General features: G+C 42.0%; 3 protein-coding genes across 4 annotated transcripts in view; 1 reads left to right on the plus strand and 2 right to left on the minus strand.

Annotated features, from left to right (window-relative positions):
• Nucleotides 1–1,621, plus strand: part of LOC109467780 (sister chromatid cohesion protein PDS5 homolog B-like) — a 21,579-nt gene extending 19,958 nt beyond the window's left edge. The window contains exon 33 of the mRNA XM_019765831.1: nt 1,599–1,621. Coding sequence (XP_019621390.1) covers nt 1,599–1,621 — 23 coding nt within the window. The remainder of the gene's footprint in view (nt 1–1,598) is intronic.
• Nucleotides 80–11,005, minus strand: LOC109467820 (alpha-(1,3)-fucosyltransferase 7-like). Of its 2 annotated transcripts, none has more exons than XM_019765894.1 (2): nt 9,611–11,005; nt 80–4,239 (listed from the first exon to the last, which is right to left on the minus strand). In XM_019765894.1, exon 2 carries the CDS (start codon nt 4,059–4,061, stop codon nt 2,682–2,684), a length of 1,380 nt encoding a protein of 459 aa, XP_019621453.1. In that variant the 5' UTR covers nt 4,062–4,239; nt 9,611–11,005; the 3' UTR covers nt 80–2,681. The 2 variants fall into 2 exon arrangements, with proteins under 2 accessions (XP_019621453.1, XP_019621454.1); XM_019765895.1 differs by lacking the exon at nt 9,611–11,005 and adding an exon at nt 5,489–5,637.
• Nucleotides 5,986–27,358, minus strand: part of LOC109467839 (copper-transporting ATPase 1-like) — a 22,802-nt gene continuing 1,429 nt past the window's right edge. The window contains 23 exon segments of the mRNA XM_019765926.1: nt 5,986–7,131; nt 11,242–11,484; nt 12,799–12,901; nt 13,358–13,475; nt 13,880–14,083; nt 14,455–14,597; nt 14,752–14,907; nt 15,184–15,394; nt 15,787–15,969; nt 16,214–16,355; nt 16,485–16,540; nt 16,767–16,901; nt 17,289–17,413; nt 17,866–18,023; nt 18,276–18,367; nt 18,551–18,784; nt 19,243–19,396; nt 19,547–19,620; nt 19,868–20,029; nt 20,674–20,837; nt 21,742–21,984; nt 22,340–22,964; nt 22,966–23,508. Coding sequence (XP_019621485.1) covers nt 6,333–7,131; nt 11,242–11,484; nt 12,799–12,901; nt 13,358–13,475; nt 13,880–14,083; nt 14,455–14,597; nt 14,752–14,907; nt 15,184–15,394; nt 15,787–15,969; nt 16,214–16,355; nt 16,485–16,540; nt 16,767–16,901; nt 17,289–17,413; nt 17,866–18,023; nt 18,276–18,367; nt 18,551–18,784; nt 19,243–19,396; nt 19,547–19,620; nt 19,868–20,029; nt 20,674–20,837; nt 21,742–21,984; nt 22,340–22,964; nt 22,966–23,508 — 5,067 coding nt within the window. The 3' untranslated portion in view covers nt 5,986–6,332.

A 27,358-nucleotide genomic window follows, 5' to 3' on the forward strand; every position in this document is an offset into this window, starting at 1 on the left:
CTGGCTCCCCCCTCGCTACCACCTGTGTTACAGAGCTCTACAGAAGCAAGGTCCAAATAGCTAGACTTGTTTCCTTAGCTAGCCAGTCCCTAACAAGTGGTGTACCCGTACGCTACACAAGATCACACAGCAACACATTTCTAGAGCCCAACATACTGCAAACATTTCCAGATATTTGAGGAGGAGGCATATTGAGGCAATACGAGACTTTTTTCCTATCTTACACTGAAGAAAAGAGAAGAAAAACAATGTACATGTATCAGACTACCCAGGACTAAATGGCTGTACATAGGTAGCCTAGAAGTTGTTGAACTTACAAGTATTATACACGGATTCGAAAACCTTACTAATTGCAACTGATGTACAGTATTGAGATATTCGGTATTACCGTAATCAGAAATGTTCCATGTAATTGAGGTAAGAGTAATGAAGCACTGATGTTGTTACCGCAAAGTTGTTGACTTTTCATTAGTTTGTAAAGTTCCGGACATGTTCACTCAGCCCTTGATGCAGAAAGGAGATAAAATTGCTACAGGTTTCACTGCTCAAGTCATGCCATTTCATAAAGTAGAATGATCATCTATTGAGGCAGTAACAACTTTATTTTGTTGAAGCAGTAGTTTAGATGATAGTGTCAATGATGCGAAGGGTTGAACAGTGTTAGTTTTTATGTTTAGTAGAGCTAGTGGCTAGGGAATGTTTCTGTTTCATGAACTTTTGAACACCTTCATGGTACATGTAATCCTAATATGTGGACAAAAGTGTTGAGCTGCACTTGACTGAACATCTTGAGCTGTGTTAGGTTATGTCTGTTGAACCTTTTTTTAATGCAAAAAGAGCATTTCAAGCACTTAAGGTTTTTACCGTTGTAGCCCTTTATTTTGCACGGGGTCATTGAGAAGACTACATGTAGCTCTCTATTTTGCACAGGGCCATTCAGAAGAGTCAAATTATTTTCTTTTTCTGGCCTGAATTCTATCTCAGATATAAATCATTGAGGGGGAAATGAAACTCCTACATTAACCTGTCTCCTGCTGCCTACCCCCATAACCAATACACATTTGATGCCAAATGGCTACCTTAGCAGGCTGAAGGTTATAATGTTGTGAATGCCCTCTCCCTATGTAGACAATGTTTTTTTGTGTCAAAAACATTTTCTGTTAAGATCATTTTTTTTTGGTAATGAGTACTTGTATAATCAAGTGCTGTAGTCTTTGTACATAGAGTTTGTACCTTTTACAATCAAACAGTGCTGTTTGTATTTGCAATCAACTTGGGAAGAATACTTGAACATCATGAGTTTGTACTGAATCAGCTCTTTGTATGACAAGTCCAAACTTGAGTCTATAATGGTCAGGTATAGGTCTGGAGCGACGTTGATTCATGATAGTTGTTGGTGTCTTTTGAGGCGAGTTTGATCCGAGTTTTCAAACACACTGCAACTCTTGAAACGCAGTCTTTATTGTTTTAGAGAGAACCATTCGCTGGAAGTGTTAATTCCACTGTAATAGCAAGTCATTTTCATATATAGTGTACAGGCTAGATACCCCTGAGTCCAACCAAGTGTTTCATAGAAAAATTCTGTGTCTTTGCCCTAGCTGTGGAGGTGGTGTCATCTTAACTGCACTGTGTAGAACACACCTGTAAGCCACCTGAACAGTTTAATTTGAGCTTGATTGAACATCAAGTCTTACTGTTCTGTTGTTCTTTACCATGCCTCACAGAAATAAAGTTACTTCACTAATTCAAAGACTTGGGAATTTTCACTGAATGTTATTTCACTATACAAAAAATGAGGCAAGAGTGCCTGTATGTATCTTTGTATGTTGTTTTTATTTAGTACATGGCAATATCTAATGTACATACGCCCTTCAGTGTATCACACCAGCTTAACACACCAGGTAGTCACAGCTTGTCCAGTAATGATGGCAAAATACATATACATGTATGTCGGCGTAGAGATTGCAATTCTGCAGAATCCCCGATTCTCTCAATGGACATCGCAATCAGGATGCTTTGAATAAGCTAGGGTCATCTATTATTTACAAATTCTTAGTAATGTTTAACTTCGTAGAAGGTTGACACACATTCTATATTCTCTGTTTCTTCTTCCTCTTCTTCTGATCCGAACAAATGAACGACTTTGACCAGACGTCATTGGATAAATGCAAATCATGCTATTGTATCTAAGACTAGCAGTAAAATACTGGTGCATGGTACAAAAATAAGTCGAGAGGACTTGAGTGTGCTGTCACCACGTCTTGTCATTACATGTTGGAATATAAAAAAAGGTAAAATATCACTTTATGTTATCATGGCTATACTGATACAGATGCAAGATCTACAAAACAGTTAAGCATATAAAGCTTTGTTTCCACTTACAATTAAGTACATTCAGCCACCAGAATCCTAATAATAACTATATATCTGGCTAGCTAAAAATCAAACCTTAACATAAGGTAGCAACCATGGCCCAATACTAGTAATCAAAAGAAGTTTCTTCTCAGCAAAATAATGCACATTCTGGTTTCAATTCACCAACATTTTAAACCTTAACATGACTTTATGAACCCTTCTAACTGTGATGCCTGTATGGTAGATTTAGATGCATCAAATACGTGTAGTTAGTTTTTTCTCTCTCTTTCCAAATCGTGCAGATCGAGCTTCGTGAGAACTTACAATTAGGTATAATGCATCGAAAATGATTCGTTCTTCATGTTACTTATGCTATTATACACGATCATAGGTTCACAGAACTCGTAGTTAGGCCCCCTCCACCACTTGTCGATGTCGTTATAAACCTTTCTCTCCATGGGCTTCGCTTGTACGAGCATCTTACACGTTTCGCACCAGTGACTTTCATAGTCGGGTAGGTTCTTTGGAGGGTTGTTCCTCCAGGCAAAGTACTCCATGTACTTGTCCTCGTTCTTGTCTAGGTACATCAAGTAGCTTGCCAAGGCTCTGGGGTTTTTGAAATCGTCTATGTGAATAAAAGAATTAGATGGAGCAACTCTCACATAATCACCCTTTGGTGCACCTAGAACAACCGGTACCAGACCATGCTGGAAGGCGTTTTTCCAGAACTTTTCTGTAATGTAGTATATGCATTGGAAGTTTTCAAATGCCAAGTAGAATTTGTACTGGCGTAGGTGGTTCGAAAAACAATTTTGGTCCTTTGCCTTATACCCGCAGTATTCCCTTCCACAGGCCCCAAACACGTCAACTTTGATGTATTTCATCAGTTCATTGGCATAAGCAAACCGGGACAGGTGTTTGTAGCAATTGCTCACATACCATATGATAAGTTTCCCTTTTTGTTTGGGGTACAGTCTGCCTACAGTATCTGGTCTTCTGGCCATGTCGTCGAAAACTGTTTTAACGGTACCATAGGGTATGTAGACGTCCGAGTCGTTACGGTATGTCATTGTCCAGTTGAAGACACCCGCGTAGGAAACCCAGTCGATGGCTCTGGTCAGGTAGGGACAGTCACCGCTACGCATGATCCAGTGCTGGTGAGCGGGACGCACTGTTGGGAAGTAGGACCTGTCGTAGACCAACGGCAATAGCCTGAACCAGAAGACGACGCCGTCTGCTTCCGCGATCTGTCCGCGGTCTAGGGTGAATTCACACTGGGGCATGGAGGGACAGGCTTGTCTCGGCAGCACCGCCAATGTGCGCCACTGCTCCCACACAAGAATCTTCCTCCGGTCTCCTCGTGCCTTAAGTACTGACTGTGGTGTTTCTTCGTTCCAGACGGTGTAGTACTGTGACAAGGGATTGTCGTCAGCAGAAATGAGGTGGCTGTACCTGGGGAGCAATGAACGCTCGATGACGGGCGCTTTTTCATGACGATGGCGCTTATCTTTGCTTTTCTTTCCGTAAGCGGGACGATGTGGGGAAACGGAGTGTTTAACTACACTTGAAACGTCAAATCCGGTATACGCTATGTACGCACACAACACAGTCAGGATCAATAACAGAACCACAAGTGTTCCCGTCTTTTTCAGAAAGTTCGTGTTTGGTGCCGGGGTAGCGTTTACTGCCTTTCTTCTAGTCTCCATACTCGTATTGCCGTCGTAAGTCTTTCAGGCGACACAAAACGGTAGAGATGTCCTTTCAGTATGCGTGCCGGACGGGAACAGTTACTAGTATGATTGTATAGTTCAAGTCAGGATAGTGGTTCGTCCTATACGCGTACTTGCACGGGATAGATGACGACTCTTGACCAAGGATTGATGCCTGAAACAAGAAACCATAGATTTAGTTAATATAACGTGAGGCCGTGTTTGTAATATAAGGAGAATTCGCGAATCTCGTCGTAATAAAATGGGATATGCGCATAACTTTTAATGAGAAATCGAACGGGGTCTCCAAGCAGATGTTTGGGTGAAAGATCGTAATGTCAGAGAAGCCCGGCCGTCACTCAGAAAAAAAACACGATCTTCACAACATCTGCTTAGAGATTAAGTAGGTTGTCTTGTTTCAGAAGACTGGGTAGCAAAATAACTTCTACATTTGTTGTTTTTAAGGAGTTACCTTCGTTGATGTTGTACGGTATCAGAAGACGATGTAACAATCTGAATAACTTTCCTTTGCTTTTGTTTTTTTTTAAGCTGGCGAACTGTTGATCTCGAGCATACAGATACCATCCTTCATGAAAATCGAATCGGCGTGGCAGTACAGAGAAAGCTCCTTAGCCGGAGGCAACAAAAGCTGACCTGGCCCTAATGATCCCTAATACATCAGGACCAGGGCTTGCTTGTGGGGAAGGGACAAATTTTTCACCCCGGATGAACTCAATGAAATTTTGCTCGCAAAATGCTTGAAACAACATTGCAGAGGGCTTCATATTCCGATGTCAGATAGAAAATTTAACGCCATTGCTAGCCATCGACCCACAAAAAGGTGCGGTGTTTTTATTGTTACGGTCGGTTGGAAAACCGAAAAGACAACATTTCTTCTCTAACACTAATGCTGAGGTCACATTTCCAAACCAGGGCCCGGCCGGGCAGTCTTATGGAACGAAAAATATGGTATAAAAAACAACGAAGCACAAAAAGTTGAAAAGAAATAACAATGGAACTATTTGCATATATCTTTATAAAAATTGTTGATTTTTCGTTAATCGAAGCAGCCCGGCCGGGCCCCGGTTTGGAAATGTGACCTCAGCGTAAGTGAGGGCCAGCATTTGGGTGGGTGTATGTTAACTGATTGTTCACCGCCGATGACGAATTACGTTACGGGGGTAGAACTTCCACCTCCATCATGGAGTACTTTATGGATTATGTTTTACGTTGCAGAAAGGTAACTGCATACGTTTTACGTAAAATGAAACGACTAATTACGTGTTAGCGCTTATGTACTGATTACGAATTACGTTGGGGTGACTGCCTACGGATTACGAAGACTTCAAAGGTCAGGATTACACCGTGCGCGAAAAAAAGGCACGCAGGCCCTCCTGTGTATGGTAATAAAATTATGAACTTACCGTCCTTATACAGATAACAAACAACCAGGCGCTCCGCTCAGGACTTTTCCTTCTCAATGACTTGTAGAAAAGCCAGAAGAGGAAAAGGAACCTGGCACAGACAAATCAAAACCCACCAATCCGGCTCCTCGAAACAAACCAACCTGGTACAGACAACGTACAGACACAATGTACAGACGATTTGCTAGGAGAGGGGAGGGGCCAAGCCAACAGACCTCCGGCAGATAGATAATTAAATCTCCGAGCAGAATTTGGTGGCTTCAGTACAGTATCAAATTGGAAAGAAAGTGTCAAATTGGCCAGGCAGTATCCAATATGCCAAAAAAAAAGATACAAGTACAAAAATGAAATCCCGATACCGGCACATAAAACACCCCATAAATAAAGCCCTTGTTGGAGAGTACCGTACTCTCGGCTTTAGACCGAACAACATACACACTATCAGACTACGCATAGGCTGGAGTCAACTGACTAGTACGACAATCAACAGACCAAAATCATGGAAATGTAAAGTAAAAGTTTATTTTATGAAATAACCATCACTATATACAGAAGAGCCCCACCACTGTAGCAGCAACTTCTACCTCTACCTCTCTTCACTTTTCTAACTACATGGAAAGCGTTAACATCATAGTAGCAACCGTGGCCTAATAAGTAGCAATCATAAATAAACTTTCTACATTGTCAAGTACATTATCCGTTTATCAGTATTTTACTTGAAATCTGTGGACCCTACATACTACTAGTATGATGTACGCATCTTAGAAAAATTATATGGATCAAAGGTATTTTTTCTCTTTACAAATCGCGCAGAGCTTCATGACAAATACAATTACATGTGTAATTAGGGATAATGTATAGCGAGTGATTCGTGTCTAAAGTTATCTAGCATGACTAGAGGTTCACAGAGCTCGTAGTTAGCGCCCAACCACCACTTGTCGATGTCGTTATAAACCTTTCTCTCGTTGGGTTTCGCTTGTACGAGCTTCTTACACAGTTCGCACCAGTGACTTTTAAAGTCGGGTAGGTTCTTTGGAGGGTTGTTCCTCCAGGCAAAGTACTCCATGTACTTGTCCTCGTTCTTGTCTAGATACATCAAGTAGCTTGCCAAGGCTCTGGGGTTTTTGAAATCGTCTATGTGAATAAAAGAGTTTGACGGAGCAAATCGCTCATAATCACTCCTCGGTGCACCTAGAACAACCGGTACAGAATCATAACTGAGACCGTTTTTCCAGAACTTTTCTGTGATATATTCTATGCATTTGAAGTTTTCAAATGCCAAGTAGAATTTGTACTGGCGTAGGTGGTTCGCAAAACAATTTTGGTCCTTTGTCGAATACCGGCAGTATTCCCTTCCACAAGCCCCAAACACGTCAACTTTGATGTATTTCATCAGTTCATTGGCATAAGCAAACCGGGACAGGTGTTTGTAGCAGTTGCTGACATACCATATGACCAGCTTCCCCTCTTGTTTTGGGTAATGCCTGCCCAAAGTATCTGGTTTTCTAGCGATCTCTGCGTAAATTGAAGTGATGTGACCCCAGGGCATGTAGACGTCCGAGTCGTTTCTGTACGTCATGGTCCAGTTGAAGACACCTGCGTAGGACACCCAGTCGGTGATTCTGGTCATGTAGGGGCAGTCAGGCGTGCGCATGATCCAGTGCTGCCGGGCCGGCCGAGATCGGGGGAAGTAGGACCTGTCGTAGACTGGCGGCATGGTCCGGAACCAGAAGATGACGGCGTCTGCCTCCCCCACCTCTCCGCGATCCTTGGTGAATTCACACTGGGGCATGGAGGGGCAGGCTTGTCTCGGCATCGATATCGGGGGCCACGGATTCCAGTACAAGAATCTTTTTCTTCCCTCCTTGTGGCTTCAGCGCTGACTGTGGTGTTTCTTCGTTCCAGACGGTGTAGTACTGTGACAAGGGATTGTCGTCAGCAGAAATGAGGTGACTGCTCCTGGGGAGTGCTGAACGCTGGATCATGGGTGCGTTTTCTAGTCCCGGGTGATGGCGCAGGTCTTTGCCTTTCTTTCCGTAAGCGTGACGATGTGGGGAAACGAACTGTACACTGGAAACGTCAAATCCGGTATACGCTATGTACGAACACAGCACAGTCAGGATCAATAAAATAACCAGCAGTGTTCCCGTCTTTTTCAGAAAATTCGTCTTTGGAGCCTGGGTAGCGTTTACTGCCTTTCTTCTAGTCTCCATACTTGTATTGCCGTCGTAAGTCTTTCAGGCGACACAAAACGGTGGAGATGTCCTTTCAGTATGCGTGCCGGACGGGAACAGTTACTAGTATGTATAGTTCAAGTCAGGAAAGTGGGTCGTCCTATACGCGTACTTGTACGAGATAGGTGACGACTCTTGTCGAAGAATTGATTCCTGAAACAAGAAACTATATGTTACTGTTATACTATACAGTATTGTGAGACCTGCGTGTTACACCATCTTTTAAATATAATAGAATTCACACATCTCTTCGTAATGTAACGGGGATAGGCTTCTTTCATTACACTAGAATATTGTTTTTGGCCACTGTAGTAAGCACCAATAAATAATTGTACGGGATTCTAAAACACTTTCTTCGTAGACAACCATCCTTTGTACTAAAAGGGATGGCCAAAGTTAAATCGTGGCAAACAGTGATTAGACAAGTAGACACAGTCCTTCGGAATGCGACTTTTACTCAACTTGAAATGTTACGTTCAACCTGAAACGTTATGTTGATCTATTCTAAAACATACATGTGTTTGCATTATATTACAAACTACAAATTTACATTCGAACTGAAGAAATATATGCACATACATGTATTACTTTTATAGGACAGGGACTCCAAGCAGATGTTTGGGTGAAAAATCGTGGTGTCAGAGAAGCCCGGCCGTCACTCAGAAAAAATGATCTTCGCAACATCTGCTTGGAGATTTTAATCAGTGCTTGCTTAAATAAGTATGGAAAGAAATCACGAACTTACCGTCTTTATACAGATGACAAATAATCATGCTCGCTGCACCAGGCTCCCCTCAGGACTTTCCCTTCTCAGTGACTTGTATAGAAGCCACAGACAAATTAAAACCCACCAATCAGACTCCTCAAAACAACCTGGTACAGACAACGTAACTGCACTGGCGATTATTTGCTAGTAGAGGGGAGGGGCCAGCAGGCCCGAGCAGATCTTTTGGTGGCTGCTATACAGTATCAAATTGGCAGGAACGTGTCAAATTGGCAAGGCAGTATCTAATACGCCAAAAAAGGATACCAGAATAAAAATGAAAAAAAATAAAATAAAATAAAAAGCCCGATAAAAGCACATAGAAAATAAGCCTCTGTTGGAGAGTACCGTACTCTCGGCTTTCTTCTTTCGGGTGAGGCGACCGCCTTCAACGTTTTTGAATATTCTGTCGCCTATAGTTGAAACTGCATGCTGGGAGTGGGTGTTCATGTAGTCTGTAACTTGTAAGGGGTGATGCAAGTTGTCTCATGTTTTGTGCTCAGTGAGAAGGTAAGGGCAGAGTCAGGATTTTGGCTTTGAAGCTGTCCAGAGTGGGGGAGAGGATAACCTCTGAAGGCAAACAGTTCCAATCCCGGATCGTCCTTGGAAAGAAGGACTGTTGTCTATACTCTGTCCGGCAGGAAGGAACCCTGTAGGTTGCTGGGTGGGTCTGTCTTGTGCTTCTTGTCTGCGCAAGCACCGGCCTTGACCTGGTATTTATGATAAGACTGCCAGTGTGAAACTTATAAAATGCAGTGAGCCTGGCTCTCCTTCTGCGGTCTCTGAGGGTCGGCCACTCTAGATCTTGGAGCATGGAGTCGACACTCGATGTCTGTCTGCGTCGATTGGCAGTCCATCTAGCCGCTCTCCTCTGCACGGCTTCTATCTTACTTGTGTCCTTTGCTGTATACGGATCCCATACCGTGCATGCAAACTCCACTTTAGACCGAACAACATACACACTATCAGACTACGCGTGGGCTGGTGTCAACTGACTAGTACGCTGCACAAGATGAAAATCAAGAACAAAACAATGTCTGTGGAGCTTCTTCTGAAACAGTCCAGCGCGACCTGCTACACTGTCCCCTATAATTTGTAGTATTCTGACCAACGCAGCAGACTCACCTCAACTGTTGACTGCCTCGTTAACAACGTCCTAATGCTTCTCTCCTCCTTCAGTCCGGGGATCGCCAGACCAAGGCCTTACCATCAACAGCAAACTCTCAGATGCACTTCAAGTGTACATGAAAATACTGTCAATAAAGATAGACTACCCTTAAGACCTGCACATCTATTTCTGAGAGTTTGATCGTTCTTGCCAGGTTTAACGCACTGCTAAATACACACAATGTATGTCATAGGACTGGCAAATACAGGATAAACCGGTTCGACCACTGATCACTTTATGTCACTGACACGGGTTTCCTGCTTAATTTTTGTCAAGGGACAAGCATTCAAACGACCATGTTGACTTATATTAACAAAAGCATAAACATATCAAGAAAAGGTCTTCACTGCATTAGATCTACAGTTGGCCCAACCTGGGTAATGATGATGTATTGAAGTCATCTCTGGTGGAACAAACATGCTGCCTCTATCATACTACACATGTACAAGAATACTTCTAGTATTACATTCTCATAATTTAGTTTATGGTAGCATGTGTGAGGGGGCCTTACTCCTAACTCAAGACAATAATAAAAGTACACATACAGTACCCTGTATGGATCTGGTTTGATTTATTAGGCTGCATAAAATGACATACATCCAGGACTGTCCAACTAGCCAGGGGCTATTATAAAGGGCTACAATGTAGCCCTGGTAACTAGACAATACTACGTAATAATATACAATTAGGATGTTTTCAATGGTCATTTAAATGCATTGACGGTGGTAGTTTTTACGTGGATTATACAAATTATACAAAGCAGGATATATAATAACTCTACCACAAACATGAGTTAGTGTGTAATACGTGTATATCCCATATCTTTCTACACTAGTACTACACAAATTACATGTGCTTCTCTGTGCCTCTTTTTCTTAACCTTTTGCAAATATATATTTTTTTCTCTCTCAAAGGACTAATTTGTTTCAGAAATCTTGTTTCACACCATCATTAGACTACTAGCATTTATTTTACAAAATATACTGGACTTTTTTTGTAAAAAGAATGAAAGTCCCCTGTTTTAAACATATACATCTTGTCTCCACATTCTTTCACATTGTTCCCTTTATTAACATAAATCATTTTACAATGAAATCAAGATTGTCACATCAATAAGTTGCACTTTTACATACTCTATAGCAATCATTAGTATTCAGACACCCATTCTAAATAAATGGTGTAATTATGATTCAAAAGTGGTATACATTATGTATAGCTCTGACTGCAGATAAAATTATGACTAGAAATGTAACAATATTTGCAAAACAAATGCACAATGTTTACCTTCACATGGTCTAGCCTAACACACTACTGCTCTGTTTATTCTTACTCATACACAAATATATGTATATAGTGACCAGCCACTCCAACTCTGTCCTGCCACTTGCTACATAATGTAACCCAATACCACAGGGTGTCTGCTACAGCACTAGTTACATCTGTCTGGTCCAGGTTATTGACTTTATTTGTCATTGACAAACAGAGCAAAAACAATATGCTTTCCTTCTGCAAAGGTAAACATAAATATTGCCAGAATTAAGGTAAACATAAATGTTGCCAGAATTCCTATCATATGTAAGAGTCGCCATAATCACCCTCATCTTCTTCCCCTTCTAACAAACTTTTGCGATCCAGATTTTGGGTTCTGTTAGATCCGCCAGATCCGGTACTCCGGCGATCCAGCGAGATCTGGCTGATGTTTCTCTTGATGGAGCCCAGCATGGTTTCCCGCGGTGACTCCACGACGGGTTCTTCTGATCCGACTGTCACGAAAACGTCGCTGTTGAACATCACCGGCCGTTCCAACGTGTTGGGATCTGTCTTGCGCCAGCTGGGGAAAAAGGGGCCAGAGTTTGAAATTAGAATTCTGTATCAGATCTGTATAGCCGGTATAACTAGCCTTTGGCATAACACACCAGCTTCTGGTTCTGCATAGCCAATATTACCGCCCTTCGGCGTAACACACCAGCTTCATTCTCTGTATGGGGTATAACCAGCCTTCAGCATTACAGACCAGCTTCTGTGTCTGTATCTGCATAGCTGATATAACCAGCCTACGGTATAACATATCAGCTTTACAGGCACGTGGCCCAATGGTTCCTCCCAAAAAGTCCTACCATTCCACAGCCATGTCAAGTGAGTCGTCACACTGAGACCACAGTCCTTAGCTAAATACTATTGTAAATGCAGAAACTTTTGCTGCAGTTTTATTTTCTCATAACACAAAATCAAATCACTTTCTTCGGAGACAACTTGTAATCACCTGTTTTGCCTCAAACCTCCGTTGTAACATATGATAAATTCAAATGAACAAACTAACAGGTTTTTGTAAGTCCAATAGAATTGTTTCAAATGCACTGTGAAATAAAATCTGCAAAAGTTTCTGCAAATTTACAGTATGCCACAACACCTGATCTAGAGTACTATGATCATCTGTCGAGATGGAAGGACGTACTACATGTACTACTACCTGAAGTCACTACAGTACTAATCAAGTCCTCAGTCCTTGTCAGTCTGTCATACTGTACCAGTCAAAAGTTACACCCTCGTCACTGTGTAGTACGGGGTCAGTCGTCGGTACATATAGTCGCCTATCTCGTCCTTTAGCACGATCGTCTGGATCTCTGGTTCACGAGAGATCAGATCTGTCGTTTCTGTCGTTTCCGTCACCTGTACGTCACAGTCTGTCAAGCGTTCTACGCTCCTCGGACGCGTGATCTGCTGGTAGGTTCGGAAGTTGCGCACGTCCTCCAGGTACATGGATCGCAAGCTGTGCTCACTGGGCTTCCTGTACCTTATAATGTTTCATTCTTTTATTCATTCATTGGTACAAAAACATCAACAGTGAAGTAATGGAATGTATAAACAAAATGGAGTCCAGGAGGAGAGAAGAAGTCTGAAAACCCTCCTCTTCAAAACTTAACATACATTGTAATACTAAACTGCACAAGATTAATGGAATGATTCTCAGATAAATTAGAGGATGGTATATGGAAATGACAAAACTCTGAAACAGATACAATGTTAATAAACGATGGCTGAGTCTGTTATGAGTAATTTAGCTGTTTTAGTCCAGAATGCAAGAAAGACTGGATTTAGACTGTTGGAATTTTAAAATTTTATTGTAATGAAATATTGTACTTACAACTTGAGGAAGAGGGAGGATGTTACCACAGATACGGAAGATGCAGCCATGGCGGCGGAGGCCATCCAAGGCATCAACACAAACCCAACAGGCAGGAAAACTCCTGAAATACACAGATGGCAACACGTCTGTAGAAAATGTCAAACATGAATCATTACTCTAGTGGAAACACTTGAATAATATGCTATTGTGGAAACTGACAATGAGCAGACCACTGCTACTCACTAGATGCTTGGGCATGAAATTTGGACCATTTCCAGAATGAGATTGATATGTACATAAATGTCTTTTTCATAGCATTTGTTTTTCTATATCTGTAGCCGATATAACCACCCTTTGGTGTAACACACCAGCTTCACAGGCACACAGTGTGGTGGCAGCAGGCTACATTACACTGACCGACTTGTTACACCTAACCTCTGAACATCTAACTCTACACATTGTTTAAGGCTATCTAATGATAATTCCCTTTCTGTACTTGGTAACAGCAAGTTCCACTCTGCAATAATTCTTAGGAAAGAATGAGTTTTTGAACACCTCAATCCTTTCTGGTACACACCTGCAGCTATGGGAACTCCAATCATGTTGTAGATGAGAGCGAAGACAAAGTTGAGTCGAATCCGCCTAACTGTGTGACGGGACAGGTCCATGGCAGCCACCACATCCAGCAGGTCATTCTGAGAATATGGGGGAGGGGGGGCAGTGTTAGTGCACCTTTACCAAAGCTATGTTGAACTACAACATATGACAGTGCAACACTTGTTGGCTAACTAACACTAACTTACAAACTAAGGCATAACAGTAAAAAAATATATTGACTTTTTTTATTTCATTAATATATTTTAAAATCAGATCACACTGAGGTCCTTGACATGTTTTTCAGGTGTCCCTGGGTACATAAAAGTGTTATACACAAGAAATACAACAAATTAGTTACATTGACATTAAGGCTGGAAACAAATAAAGCTAGTTACAAAGTCCTATTTCAGTCTATTTTTAAAAGCTTCTGTGGTATATAGAACTTTTACAGTTCTATTTCTCAATACAAAAGTAAAACTTCTGGAATGTGAAGGAGACTCACCCTGATCAGCACCACATCTGCGGCCTCCACCGCGACGTCCGTCCCCGTGCCGATGGCGATCCCGACGTCCGCCTGAGCCAGTGCCGGCGAGTCGTTCACGCCGTCTCCCACCATCGCCACCACACGGTTCTGCGCCTGAACCTGCTGGATCTTAGCCACCTTGTGGGACGGCAGAACCTCCGCAAACACCTGGGTGATACCCACCTGGAACAGGACCAACCAGTTAGCAACAGTCTAGTCTTTTTTTATTTATCAATTTCAGCTTTTTCCAGGTACATGTAATTTCATTACCTGGATGTCAAGTGATTAGAGTGTTCACCTTGCATTCGGTAGGTTGTGAGTTCGATCCCTGGTCGAATCATACACAAGACTTTAAAAATGGTACATGCTGCTTTTTCTGCTTAGCACTCAGCATTGGAAAAGAGTATGGCAGGACCCCAACCGATGGACTAGCCCCCTGCTGTAGTGATTGCACTACTGTGTGGCCAAAGGGCTATTGGACGGCGCCCTATGCACCACATGGTGCAAAAAGGACTTCAGCTTAACTTGTGTAATAATGGAGAGAGTTTACTAACTTGTTTAGCAATGGCCCTGGCCGTCCTCTTGTTGTCCCCTGTCAGTAGGTACACGTCCAGTCCCATTCTCTTCAGCGTGTACACAGCCAGTGCTGCTTCCGACTTCACAGTGTCTGCTACAGCTATCATTCCCACTAGTGTACCTGAGGGAGGGGGAGATTCAAGTTTAAATCCATCCTTTCACAACAAAGAGAGTTGAACTTAATCGACATTGACCATGTATGCAACAAAAACATTGAGAGAGAGATAGAGAGAGGGAAAGAAGGGGGAGAGAATCAGCAATGGTGTCCCACTCACCATCAATAGCGATGAGGACAGCAGTCTGTCCCTTCTCCTCGTGTTCCCTCATGGTCTCGTCCACCTCGTCCCTGACGTTGATGCCGTTACGCTGCATCCACTCCCTGTTCCCCACCAGGATACGGAACTCCTGCGCAGCCATCGCTCCAAGGGGCTCTGCAAGGGTACAACCAGGCTCATCATCATCAAATAAAGGAAGAAATCAGAGATTTCAGACTTCTGGAAAGTGTTTTGAATTTTTGTGACTGTATTGGAACTGTATTGTATGAGCAAGGGGAAATGCCTGATTAAATTCAAGCTGTAACATTCAGTCCTAATGTCAAACCAGTTGACATTCCTGTTTGTCTATGCCCCTCCCCCTTGACCTTATTATGGTAATGATTGACGCTACATGCAAATGAGCTGTTCTTGAAAAAGGGGCTGTCATCTCACCAACAGCCACAGGTGGCTCTATGATGGCGGGTGAGTCCTCGGCAGCGGTCTGTCGACCGTCCGCGTTGACCAGGTTACTATGGCGACTGCTGTCCACAGATTGGCTGCTGGCCTGCAGAACGGCCTCGATGGCGGACACGGTGCAACGCAGCCCGCAGCCCGGCACCGCCTGGAAGTCAGACGCCTTCCCCAGGGACTCCACACACAGCATCTGGTACAGGTAACACAGCCACGTGTCAGTACAACATAGACATGTTAGATTCCATTTATCTTGCATGCCACCAAAAATTCAGCAAACAAGAGTTCAGAGACCTCATACGTTCAGGAAAAAAGATACAAAAACTGGAGGCTCTGCTGCAGTACCAAGGACAGCCCCTAGGAGGCCCATAATTGACGTTGACCTTTGGCTTCCCATGACCTACCTGCACACTAAATATCACAATCCATGCAGGGCTGCTATGCTAGTTATGCTGATCAAAAATATGCAGAAACACACACACAGACAAACACACACACACACACACACAGAGAAAACAATACCTCCATTTCTAATGGAGGTAACAATGAAGTCAGTGATGATACCAGTATGTATGATTTTCTTACCTCTTTGACATGCTTGACAATGGCAGATGCAATGGGGTGCTCGCTGCTCTGCTCTGCAGTGCCGACAATGGCCAGTAGGAGGCGGAGTGTGCAGACGGCAGGCTCCACAAACAGGGCAGTTCGCATGACCCGAGGAACACCATGGGTGATGGTGCCGGTCTTGTCAAAGATAACAGTCTTCACCTAACAAAAGGGAGCTGAGTTATATTTCTACATAAAATGGGAATCATTCGTATCATTTCTACTTCTACTGGTACTGTCCATATTTTTCAAATGTTGGATTGGAAAATATATCATCTGCAACGGGTAAAATTTGGACGCAATGTTGGCAAACAACACAACAAAGACAATGAAAAATCCAGGATTTGCACAGGTGCAGACCGTACAGTACGTTTTGCTGCCATTCTGGTCAGAAATAGAGGCTTACTTTGTGAGCAAACTCCAGAGGTTCCCCTCCCTTGATGAGGATGCCATTCTGGGCGCCCACCCCAGTCCCCACCATCACTGCTGTCGGGGTGGCCAGGCCTAGAGCGCAGGGGCAGGCTATACTCAACACTGTGATGGCACACCTATGGACACAGTGGGCAAAACTTGTCATCATAATGATCTATATAAGTACATGTGTACCTACAAAAGTAAACATGTAAAAAAAAGTTTCCACAAAGATGTATATTATATATAAATATCATTATTCTTACCTGAATGCAAACTGCACTGCAATTTCTGCTTCACTAATGATGTCATGTCTCTCATTCTGTAACAGGAAGTCAGAGATTTCAGCATTCCCACAGACTGATTCAATTTGTTCCTTGCAAAGGTCACAGAATAAAAGAGCACACACAAAGACAAAAGAGCAAATTTCATCATGGAATTTTAGCTCCACCACAAGTGCCTGCTTGGACAGGTTTGACTGTATTACAAACAAGAATTTAAGAGATGAAAAAAATTCTTCTGCCCTGGAAGTAACTAAGAGAACTCACGGCAAAGTTGGGGTCGACCAGTTCTGGGTCTCCCATGCCGATGCCTATCCACACAAACAGTGTGATGAGAGAGATGGCACAGATGGTGGGGACAAAGTACCCCGACAACTTGTCTGCAAACCGCTGGATGGGCGCCTGGGGGAAACATGGAGAAAAACATCTGTAAATCTCTGTATACCAGAGGAATGGAAGTAAGGCTAGAATTATAACTGTATGCTTGCACCACTAAGTCTTCCAAAGTCAAAGAAGGTGTGTTAGAACAAAAGTAAAGAAGAAATTATTGTCTGGTATACCATGCTCTGTGTGTTCAGTCATTTGTCAACCTTTCTGACCAGTTAGATTCTTTTTCACAACTTTGTTTTTTTTGCACACCTGAATAAGTTTTGGGGTGCCCAGAGGGTACCATCCATACAATGAAAGTAGTCTGTCTTAAACACAGAGGAAAAGGTTGGTCATCCACCCCAAATCACATGTATTTGCCCACAACCACCCTTGTCCTGTTTCAGCATTTTTCCCCCGTACCTTGGATGTCTGAGCCTCCTCCACCAGTTTGACGATCTGTGCCAGGGTGGTGTCAGCTCCCACGTGTGTGGCCTCGATCAGCAGCGAGCCGTGCTGGTTAATGGTCCCGCCAATCACTTTACTCCCTGTCAATCAAAGCTGGGCGGTGAGTCTTCTGTGGCCACTTTTTAAAAAATTAGACGACACCGATTTGATTTGTTCAGTTCTCTCTCTTAAGACCAGATGCAGACTAAAAAAATGAAGAATGTATCCGTGAACAATTTCATCAGGTTGGTGAATAGCAAAGTTCTTTATTCACAATCACTTGTTTGCAAGAGCCAGTTCACAGTGAACCAGTCATAATTGTCCTGATAAAGATGACAGATTGTCAACAAAGCATTGGCTCTTGGAAACCGATACTGAATAGCAGAGTTTTTTCTTCACAACCTCTTGTTTACAAGAGTTGATGTTTCCATGACCGTCTGTTTTCTCTATCAATATGTCAAACTATGGCTGGTTCACTTTGCACTGAACCTATAAAACTCAATTAAAAAAGAGAAAAAAGGCTGCATTTTTTCTTCTTCTCGTTGTTCCATACCGGGCTTTTTGGGTACAGGCATGGACTCTCCCGTGATGAGTGACTCGTCTGCGGTGGACGTTCCGTCGAAGACCTCTCCGTCTACGGGGACCTTTGCGCCCGGCCCGACCCGCAACATGTCCCCACGCTGGACCAGCTCAACATCAATCTGCTGCTCACTGTGGATACACACGCATGTATGGTGAAGTTATAGACAGGCTCAAAAAATACTTCTTTCTGAATATCTCCAATGGTGCAGGCAATGTTGGTGATTTTTACATATTTATGGTTGTACATAGTACATAATACAGGGTTGAATTTTGTATATATGGTATATACTATGTACATACATAAATATATTACATGTACATACATACATACATACATACATATGTAGTACATATTAGATAAGTATTAGAGAAAAAGTGTACCTGACAACAGATCCATCCTTGCCCAGTTCCACCAGGGTGGCCTCAGTAGCCTGGAGAGACATGAGTTTGGCCAGGGCTTCTGATGTCTTCCCCTGGACAGCAACAAACAAGAGATATGAGATTTCAGACTTCAGGGCTTCTGAACAAGTCCAGGTCATTAACTTCATTTACTCGTTTGGAACAGAAGGAGAAGAAAAGGAAGAAACAAATAAAACAATATCTAATGTTTTCCTTCTGTGAATTAAAGGTAAACATAATAATCATTTCTCCCTCACCTTTGCAATGTGTTCCAACCACCTCCCCAGGGAAATGAATGTGAGAAGCATCGGCGGGACGTCGAAGAACGTTTTTGGGCTGAGCGCCGGGCTCTCTATCACCGCGATGATGAGCACGATGACAGAGTAGACATACGCGATGGTCGTGGACAGCATGATGAGGACGTCCATGTTGGTGGACTTGTGTTTCAGGGCTTTGTAGGCGGTGACGTAGAAGTGACTGCCTCAGAATATCTAAGGGACAAATAAGAAGTTACAGTGTATGTTTCACTTTAGAATCAACTCTGAATATCTAAGGGACAAATGAGAGGCTATGTTTAGCTTGAGGATTGCCTCAGAATATCTAAGGGACAAATAAGAAGTTACAGTGTATGTTTCACTTTAGAATCGACTCTGAATATCTAAGGGACAAATAAGAGGCTATGTTTAGCTTGAGGATTGCCTCAGAATATCTAAGGGACAAATGTGAGGCTATGTTTAGCTTGAGGATTGTCTTGTTCTTGATTGTCTTTTCCTTGTGTAAAATGGGTACCTGACCTGACTTCAGTTGGGGAGGTAAAATGTACTGGAAGGAGAGGGATGGGCCTTCCAATACTGTGCCCTCGACACAGTGGATTAACCCATTGCCCCTACTGGCTCAAAAAAGCTTTGGGACTACCTTTATCTTTTTTTAGCAATGTATTGAGTATTACCTGGACTGGTGTGGACAGGATGAGGAACAGCAGGTTTTCCAGAGACACACCCCGGAAGAGTGGCTTCCGGCTGTGCCCAGTGGCCATGTAGTAGATCATGATGATCATCACAGGCAGGCCAAAGATGAAGGAAAACAGAAATGCTGTACGCCACCTACAGAAAACCATTGAGAAAGGCTGGTCAGTACAAGGTGAATATGTCCAATACAAGTGCCTCCGCCCCAGAGGCATTGCCAAAAAATCTGCAAATTACTACCAGATGAATGTACATGACATATTATCAAGGTCAGTGTACAGAACTTACTTCTGAATGGATGCCTTGTGGTCCAAGCTTCCCTTTTTCTCTTCTGTTGTCAGACTGGCATCAAAACCCATCTCCTAAAATGGTAAAATAAAGATGACACAAACACTGCTGAAATAACTCAAAGATAACTTGCTTTTCATGCATTGACACTCAATAGACTTGAATTGTCATTGAAACATAGCTTCAAATGGCATTACTAAGGTTTAAACAAATGTAAAAGTCTGATTGACTCTGTATGCAAAATGACTGGCAGAACTACTGTAATTGTAAACTGAAATCTAAAAAGTTCAAGTATGAACAAATTTAAAGTCAAAACTGCACCTTGATCATTTCTATGATATGCCTTGGTCCGGTGACCTCTGGGTCAAACACAAACTGGCCTCTCTCTGTTGCCAAGGCAACAGAAACCTCCAGAATCCCTGGTTTTCTCTTCATGTTGGACTCGATGGTGTGGACACAGGAGGAGCAGGTCATGCCTGTAATCTGGGGCAGGAAAATGTAGTTTAGGAACAGTTTAGACTGTCAACTTGACCTTATCGTCAATCTTTGTTATCAGAAATCAGCAAAAAGTTTTGACTGCCAACTCTGTATGAAGTGAAAAGAAATCTGCAAAGAAAGAAATGCACACCATGCAACTTTGACTATTAAGAGTAACACTTGTACAGTAGTAAATTTTCACATGGCTTGCAAAAGAATTGGCTTGAACTATACATGTAGATGATTGTAGTGTTGCTTAATATGGATTTATCTATAATATGAAACAGTTATCCCAGTGTTGTTGGCCATGCATTGTGGAAGGGGTACAACTTTTGATAGGAAAGTGCTTTATAATTGATGTCTGATGATCACAAGTATTTGATTAGCTTTGCTCCTTAAAACTGTCAAAGTGTTCTACATGTATTATCTAATCAAGAAGAGCTATAAATCTATATTAAGCATCATGAAAAAGGATTAGCCCAGGCCATGCACTGTGGAAAGAGCACAACTTTTTTAAGGAAATTCGTTTATAACTGATGTCTGATGATCACAAGAATTTAATTATCTTTGCCTCTAAAATCAGACAGTATGTAAAATCAAATTAACAAGAGCTATAGATCTAGATTTGAGCATCAGGAAAGGCCTCTTACTGCAAGCTGCACTCGGCCTTCTCCAATCCCTTGAGACTCGATGATGGTAGCGCCAAATCCAAGGTCAGCAATTTTCTTGGCGATCTCGCTGGGCGTCATGTAGCAAGGGTCGTACTTCACCTCCGCCTTTCCCGCCATCAACGACACAAGCACGGATTTTACCCCTAAACCAAGGAAAAGGAACATATGCAAAAGGTAAGACTTCCCTAATAATGCAATACACATATTATTATTCACGTGTGTTCCTTTCTTTCTACTTAATACAAAACAAAAATGAATATGTTTGATCGATTTATTTATATCACTATAAATCATTATCTATCACTACCTATCACTTAGTCTACATCTTCAGTCAAATCATGTTATGTACCATTATACCATTAGGCTGACTTCAGTCAGGATATAGATGTTGATACACATTGCAGGTTCAATAATGAAGATCCATGCAGATGTTATGGGAGACATTCAGCTAATTATCTCTAATTCAGACTGCCAACTTGACCTAAGGGTCAATCTGTGTTTAAATAATCACCCTTCCTGCCTTTCTTCTGCATTCAAATCTCCTCACATAATGATATAGTCATAGTTTTACATATGTGTATACAGGGAATAAATGCAAGAGTGTAGGAAGAAACAGTTGTAGACCTGGGTTCTTGGCGACATGCCTCTCTATGTGGTCAACACAAGAAGCACAGGTCATGCCAGTGACTCCCAGGACACAGTTTTGGGAGGCCTCCGTGGGTTTGGATCTTACTCGAGATCCAGCTTTCTCACAGACTCCGTCAGACTCTGTTTCTTCCAGGCATTATTGAATAAGACAGAAGACAGAGAAAGACACAGCGAGAAGGAAGAATGAATAACAGATAGAGAAGTTGTGTTTTACAGAAAGAAGGGCTGATGTGTAAGCTATGTGTGTGCAGTATGGGGAAGATAGCTTTTATAATACCTAAGGATTATGTAATCTTAACGTTGGATGTCAAACATACATCAATGCCAAAGAAGAACTTCAAATCCAATATCTTTTTAATAACATGAGAGCTAAATGAAGTATTATGTAGAGGCTCTTACCTGTTTCCTTTCCCAAATTCCTCTCGATGGTGGAGACACATGAGGCACATGTCATCCCTGTCACCTCGACAAAACACTTGTCCATCTGATCAGCTGTTCCAGTGGGTTCTTCTGCCGTTCCCAGCTCCACCTCCTCCAGACCCAGCTCTGTTTTCACCACGGCTCCTTTCCTGAAGTGCACCGTGAAGTCTTTCTGGTTGGAACTGGCACCAGGCTTTGCCAGTGGGGTTGGAGCTGACTGGCCTAAAGAGGGAAGACAGGAATCACTATTTACAAGCTGAAACATCAGATTTTCGCATTCACCTAGACCGGTATGTTTTTGGGAGCATTTGTTTGGATGTTTGGAACAAATTCAATGTTTGTGGATAACTCAAGAAGCCAAGGGTGGATTGACATGAGACTTGGTAAATGGGTAGGTATTGATGTATCAAAGAGATAAAATTTTGAACCTCCTGGGCATGCTAGGACAAGGATTTTCAAGAGCTAATTATAACTCTTAGCCACATGAAAATTGGTGTAGGTTTGGCCCCCTAGCAATTTTCATTAATATGTTATATAGATATGCACCAATAATTCACCAAATGTTGTTGCTGCTTACCTGGAAGAGATGCTTCAAACCCCATGTCATCTATGGCTTCCCTCAGCTCTTCAGCACTCACTTTCAAGGGTTCATACACGATAGTGCCATTGGCATTTCCCAAGGACACTCTGATGGACTTGACTCCTCTAAAGCTGGCCATCCTGCCCTCTATGTTCTGTACGCAGGAGTTACAAGTCATCCCCTGGATACCAATAACGACGGTCTGTTCGCTGGACGGAGGCTGTGTTTGCTTTGTGATTGGCTGAGAAGACCCCGGGAGAAAGCATGTGAAACCCTCAGATGCTATGCTGCTCGCGAGGCTTTCGGGAGTGGTCTGGCTGGCGTCGTAGCTCACCGCAGCATTCTTGTTCTCCAGAGAAACCTTTATGGAGTGTAGACCTGCGTGGGTGGCCATGGCATCCTCGATCTTACGCACGCACGACTTGCAGTGCATGCCCTCCACTCCGATTGTAACGGTAGACGCCGTGGAAAGTGTCGCTGGCTGTAAGCTTTGACTGTCCTGTTCCATCCTCACCCACGGGTCAGAGTTCATGTTCACTGCTGTAAAGCTAGTAGATTGTTTGCCCCGTGGTGGTTGTATAGTGGTGGACGTTTTTTGTGGTGACATCTGCTCGTTTTCCAGTCGAAGCGTCAAAGCCCATATTGTCGATACCCTCCGCCAACACGTCAGGATCCGTCTGCTGTGGATCGAAGTCTATCACAGCCTCCTTATTCTCCAGGGATACTTTGATCGTCTTCACCCCCTCTACTGAAGACATGACCTTCTCAATGCTCTCCACACATGAGTTACACGTCATGCCTTCAACCTTGATCTTGACCTTTTGCTCCCCTTGGGCCCGGTCTAGCACGAAGGCATCAAAACCCATATCGTCAACCGCTTCTCGTATTGCCGCTGGGTTGGTCTTACTGGGATCGTACATCACCCTCCCCTGCTTCTGGGCCAGGGAAACCTGGATGGACTCGACACCATCCATTTTAGAGATCATGCCCTCGATGGTTTGTACGCAGGAGTTGCAGGTCATGCCCTCGATTCCGAAGACTGTTTCAGAAGTGCTGCGAGGCAGGGAGGCTTCGAATCCCATGTCATCGATGACATCGCAAAGTTTAGACGGAGAGGTCTTTGTTGGGTCATATTGGATGGTAGCATTGTTGTCAGCAAGGGAAACCTACACATGTCAGGAAGAAACAAAATAAACTTTCACATTACTGCAATTCTAGCATTACCTCTATTTTGGAGTCAAGAAGTAGCAGTTATCACACAGATGAATTACTAGTGGAATGAAGCAAGTCCTTCATCCATATGTCAAGTAGGAGTGACTGAGTATTCAGTACTTAGTACGTGTCACGTGCAGAATAAATAAGTCAAAAGTCCATGAGAAGGGGCACCACCCTACACAGGTGTGGGTCTGATTAACAAGTGTGGTCGTTACAATTTTAACGGAAGCAGTTTATCTATTATTCATGATAACCACAACCATTAGCTTATAGCTACAGACCTTCAAACTGAATAATCATCACACAAACACTTATGATATCATATGTTTCTCAGTAGTATATCACTAAGTAGTCTAGATCTTACAATAGATAAAAAGGTATAAAGCACAATTGTAATCATGATTTTGACACCAATATTTCTTTCATTGAATGATTGAGTTACAGCACTATTTTAATCACAGAAAAGACAAAATCTTCAAGTCTTACAAAATACATTTTGATAAATAAGAAATAATCCTTTAAACAGAGAAAATTTTGCGCCACAAAACTTACATTCAATGATTCATTGAAACATGTGGAACCTTCTGGACTCTGCCCTATGAATGACCCTTTTGGAGACCAGTAGCACATTAAATCACATGACCATATTTCATGTGGTATTCAAAGTCACAGAGCAACCCAGCAACCACAACTTAGCAACCACAACATGCTGGTGGTTACATCACATCAATAGGTAGTATAAAAACTAGGGACTAGCTAGGGTGTGTACAGAGAACTTTGTTGATTTAACAAACTGATGAAACTGCGGATATCACTGTGTATCTTACTTTATCTTTGTCCAATACTATTTTAATTATGAAGAGACCCCTTAAATGAGAAAGCAGAAACTAATTCCTAAAAAATTTCTACCAAAACAGTCCACTGTAATTGTGTAAATCAAGAAATTTTTGCAGTGGTTTTATTTTCACAGTTTTCATGATGATTGTCTCCATCCCAAATTCACGACACACTGTAAATATGTCTTCGTTTCATGTCTACAGAATTGTTCCAACATGAGTTCAAAACACCGCAAATGTCCTTTTCCCTCCTAATATTAAACGTAACCACTGCAAAATCAAATGCATTTACAGTAACATTAGATTGTAGGTCAATCACATTAATTTAGATGATGGCAAGTCATCCCGCGAAAGGCCCTGAAACTTGATATATGAAATGATCTTTATTGCATATCCTTGCCCAGACGGGCTAAATGCATACATGCTTTGTCACAGTATAAAATACATGTGGTGCATACATACATAATGTATGTTTGAGTTCTATACTAGGATTCTAATTACTACATAATTCTTAAAGTTACTGTTTGTCTATTTTTTGGTTCTGGTTTCTTCTCTCTTCTTGAAACACTTATTGATATAATCACACACTTTTTCTACAATGTGTTCATTTCTGCTTGACATAAGATGTATAAATCTATTTTGCTTGGACAGTTTCTTATATTTCTTGTCTAAATCTAGTACATTAAATAACACCTTACGTTCATTTTCATATAAACTACAATCAAGTAAAAAGTGCGACTCGTTTTCTACATATAGATGATCACAGAATTCGCACGTCCTATCGTTCAGAGGGGTACGGTTGTGCCTACCGGATTCTATATGTAAGGGATGGTCACTTATACGAAGTTTGCACATGGTTTTTCGATGTTCGAAGTTTGTAATGTTTAAATATGTTTCTCTTTCATAGTTCAGTTTAAATGTTTTGTATGTTCTTAATTTGTTGCCTTGGTTTTCTCTTCGTCCTTCTGCTTGTAATTCTGAGTAGAACTTTTGGATGTGGATATCTTTCAATCTCTGTTTTAGTTCTTTTAGATGGGAGGGTGTGTTTAAGTGACCGTTTAAATACAGGTAGGCAAAACCGGACTCCTCTAACAGTTTCTTTACATCAGATAACCAGCAGGGTATATTTCGGCGAACTAGCTCTTGTTGTACTGTATAGGCTTCATATTGTAAACTACTTGGGAGCACTTCGTTAACTAGTCTAAAATAGTAATTGTACATTCGGCAATGGGCCTCTATCTGTAAGGGGAAACGTCCTAGTTCCGCTCTACATGCGAAGTTACTGGCGTTCCTACGGACACCAAGAATGTATTTACAAAATTTCAGATGTACAGTTTCTAATGGCGATTTGTCGTTCAAACTGTTACTGCCCCAAACTTCGGAGCCATACAGTAATATCGGTACAACACATGTGTCAAACAGTTTACAGTGTAATGATACAGAGGATCTGGTTTCTCCGAGAGTACTTCTGATGTTAAACATTGCTCTTAGGGCCCTCTTTTGTAAATTTTTCATGGCAGTGCTAAATGTACATCCTGCTGTAAACACAACTCCTAGGTAGCAGTATGATTGAACTATCTCTATCTCTTTATCATCTAGTGAGAAACGAAGGTTAGAAAATAAGAGGCCTCTTTTGTTGAATATCATTACTTTAGTTTTTGCCAGGTTGATAGTTAACTTCCATTGTTTGCAGTACCGTCCAAGGGTGTTTATTGCTTTCTGTAATCCCTGCTCACTTTCCGATAATAAGACGATATCATCGGCATAAAAGAGGCTAGTAACTTTGGAATGTTCTAGTAGGGGTGCGTCTAGGTTTTCTGCGTTGAGTTTATCTATGAGATTACTGATGTATAGGTTGAATAGGGTTGGGCTTAAAACACATCCTTGGCGAACACCAATTTCAACGGGAAAACTTTCAGTTAGGCCTTCTTTAGTTTTAACACTGGCCTCAGATTGGTTGTATAGGTTTTTAATTACATTGAAAAATTTGCCTGACATGTCATTGGAAAGAAGCTTGAATAAAAGTCCCTCGTGCCAAATGGAGTCAAAAGCTTTAGACAGGTCGACAAAACATGCGAATAATCGTTTTCCCGACTGTGTGTATTTGGAGATAAGGGTTTTTAATATGAAGATGTTATCTGCTGTCCTATAATTTTTTCGGAATCCGGTTTGGTTTGGTTTTGTGATTTCTTTTTCTTCGAGGAAGGTTGAAAGTCTTTTGTTTAAAATCGAGGAGAAAAGTTTTCCTAAGCAGCTGGAAATGGCTATTCCACGATAATTGTTTGGGTCGTCTTTTCGCCCTGTTTTGAAGATGGGGACGATGTAACTTCTCGACCACATTTTGGGGAAAATTCCTGATGAGAAGGTACTATTAAAAAGTCTTAAGAGAGGGGTTAATAGGATATGTCTTCCTGCTTTCAGCATTTCATTGGTGACCATGTCATCCCCGCTGGCTTTTTTGTTTTTGAGGGCGTGAATTGCATCTTTAATTTCAGAGGTAGTGATTGGTTGGTCCAAGGGTCCTGGACTTGGCTTATATTTTTGGAGTGCCTGAAGTTTGCGCAAAATTTCAATTTCAAAGTTATGATCAAAGTTTTCTTGTTTTAATCTGGATTTGCTGTGAATGTTTTTGAAGTGCTCGACCCAGGTGTCGGCTGGTAGATCTTCCTGTGATACTGGTTCGGTCTTTTTTAGTTCTTTGAGTAAATTCCAGAAGGCGGTGGGGTTGTTTTCTTGGAGGTTTTGTAGGCGCATCAGACAGTTATTTTCGTATTCTCGTTTGCGTTTTCGGATGAGTTTATTGAACTCCTTCTTTTTTCTAAAGTAACTTCCTCTTAGGGACGGATTTTTTGGGTTGTGCATAAGAAGGTATCTAAGATTTCGCAGTTCTTTCCTGGCCTCATAACATGATTTGTCGAACCATTTTTTGTTCTGTTTTGGTCCTTTGTGTCTTTTGTTATCTTTT

Source organism: Branchiostoma belcheri, unplaced genomic scaffold (assembly GCF_001625305.1).
Source record: "Branchiostoma belcheri isolate BF01 breed outbred unplaced genomic scaffold, Haploidv18h27 scaffold19, whole genome shotgun sequence".
NCBI lineage: Eukaryota > Metazoa > Chordata > Leptocardii > Amphioxiformes > Branchiostomatidae > Branchiostoma > Branchiostoma belcheri.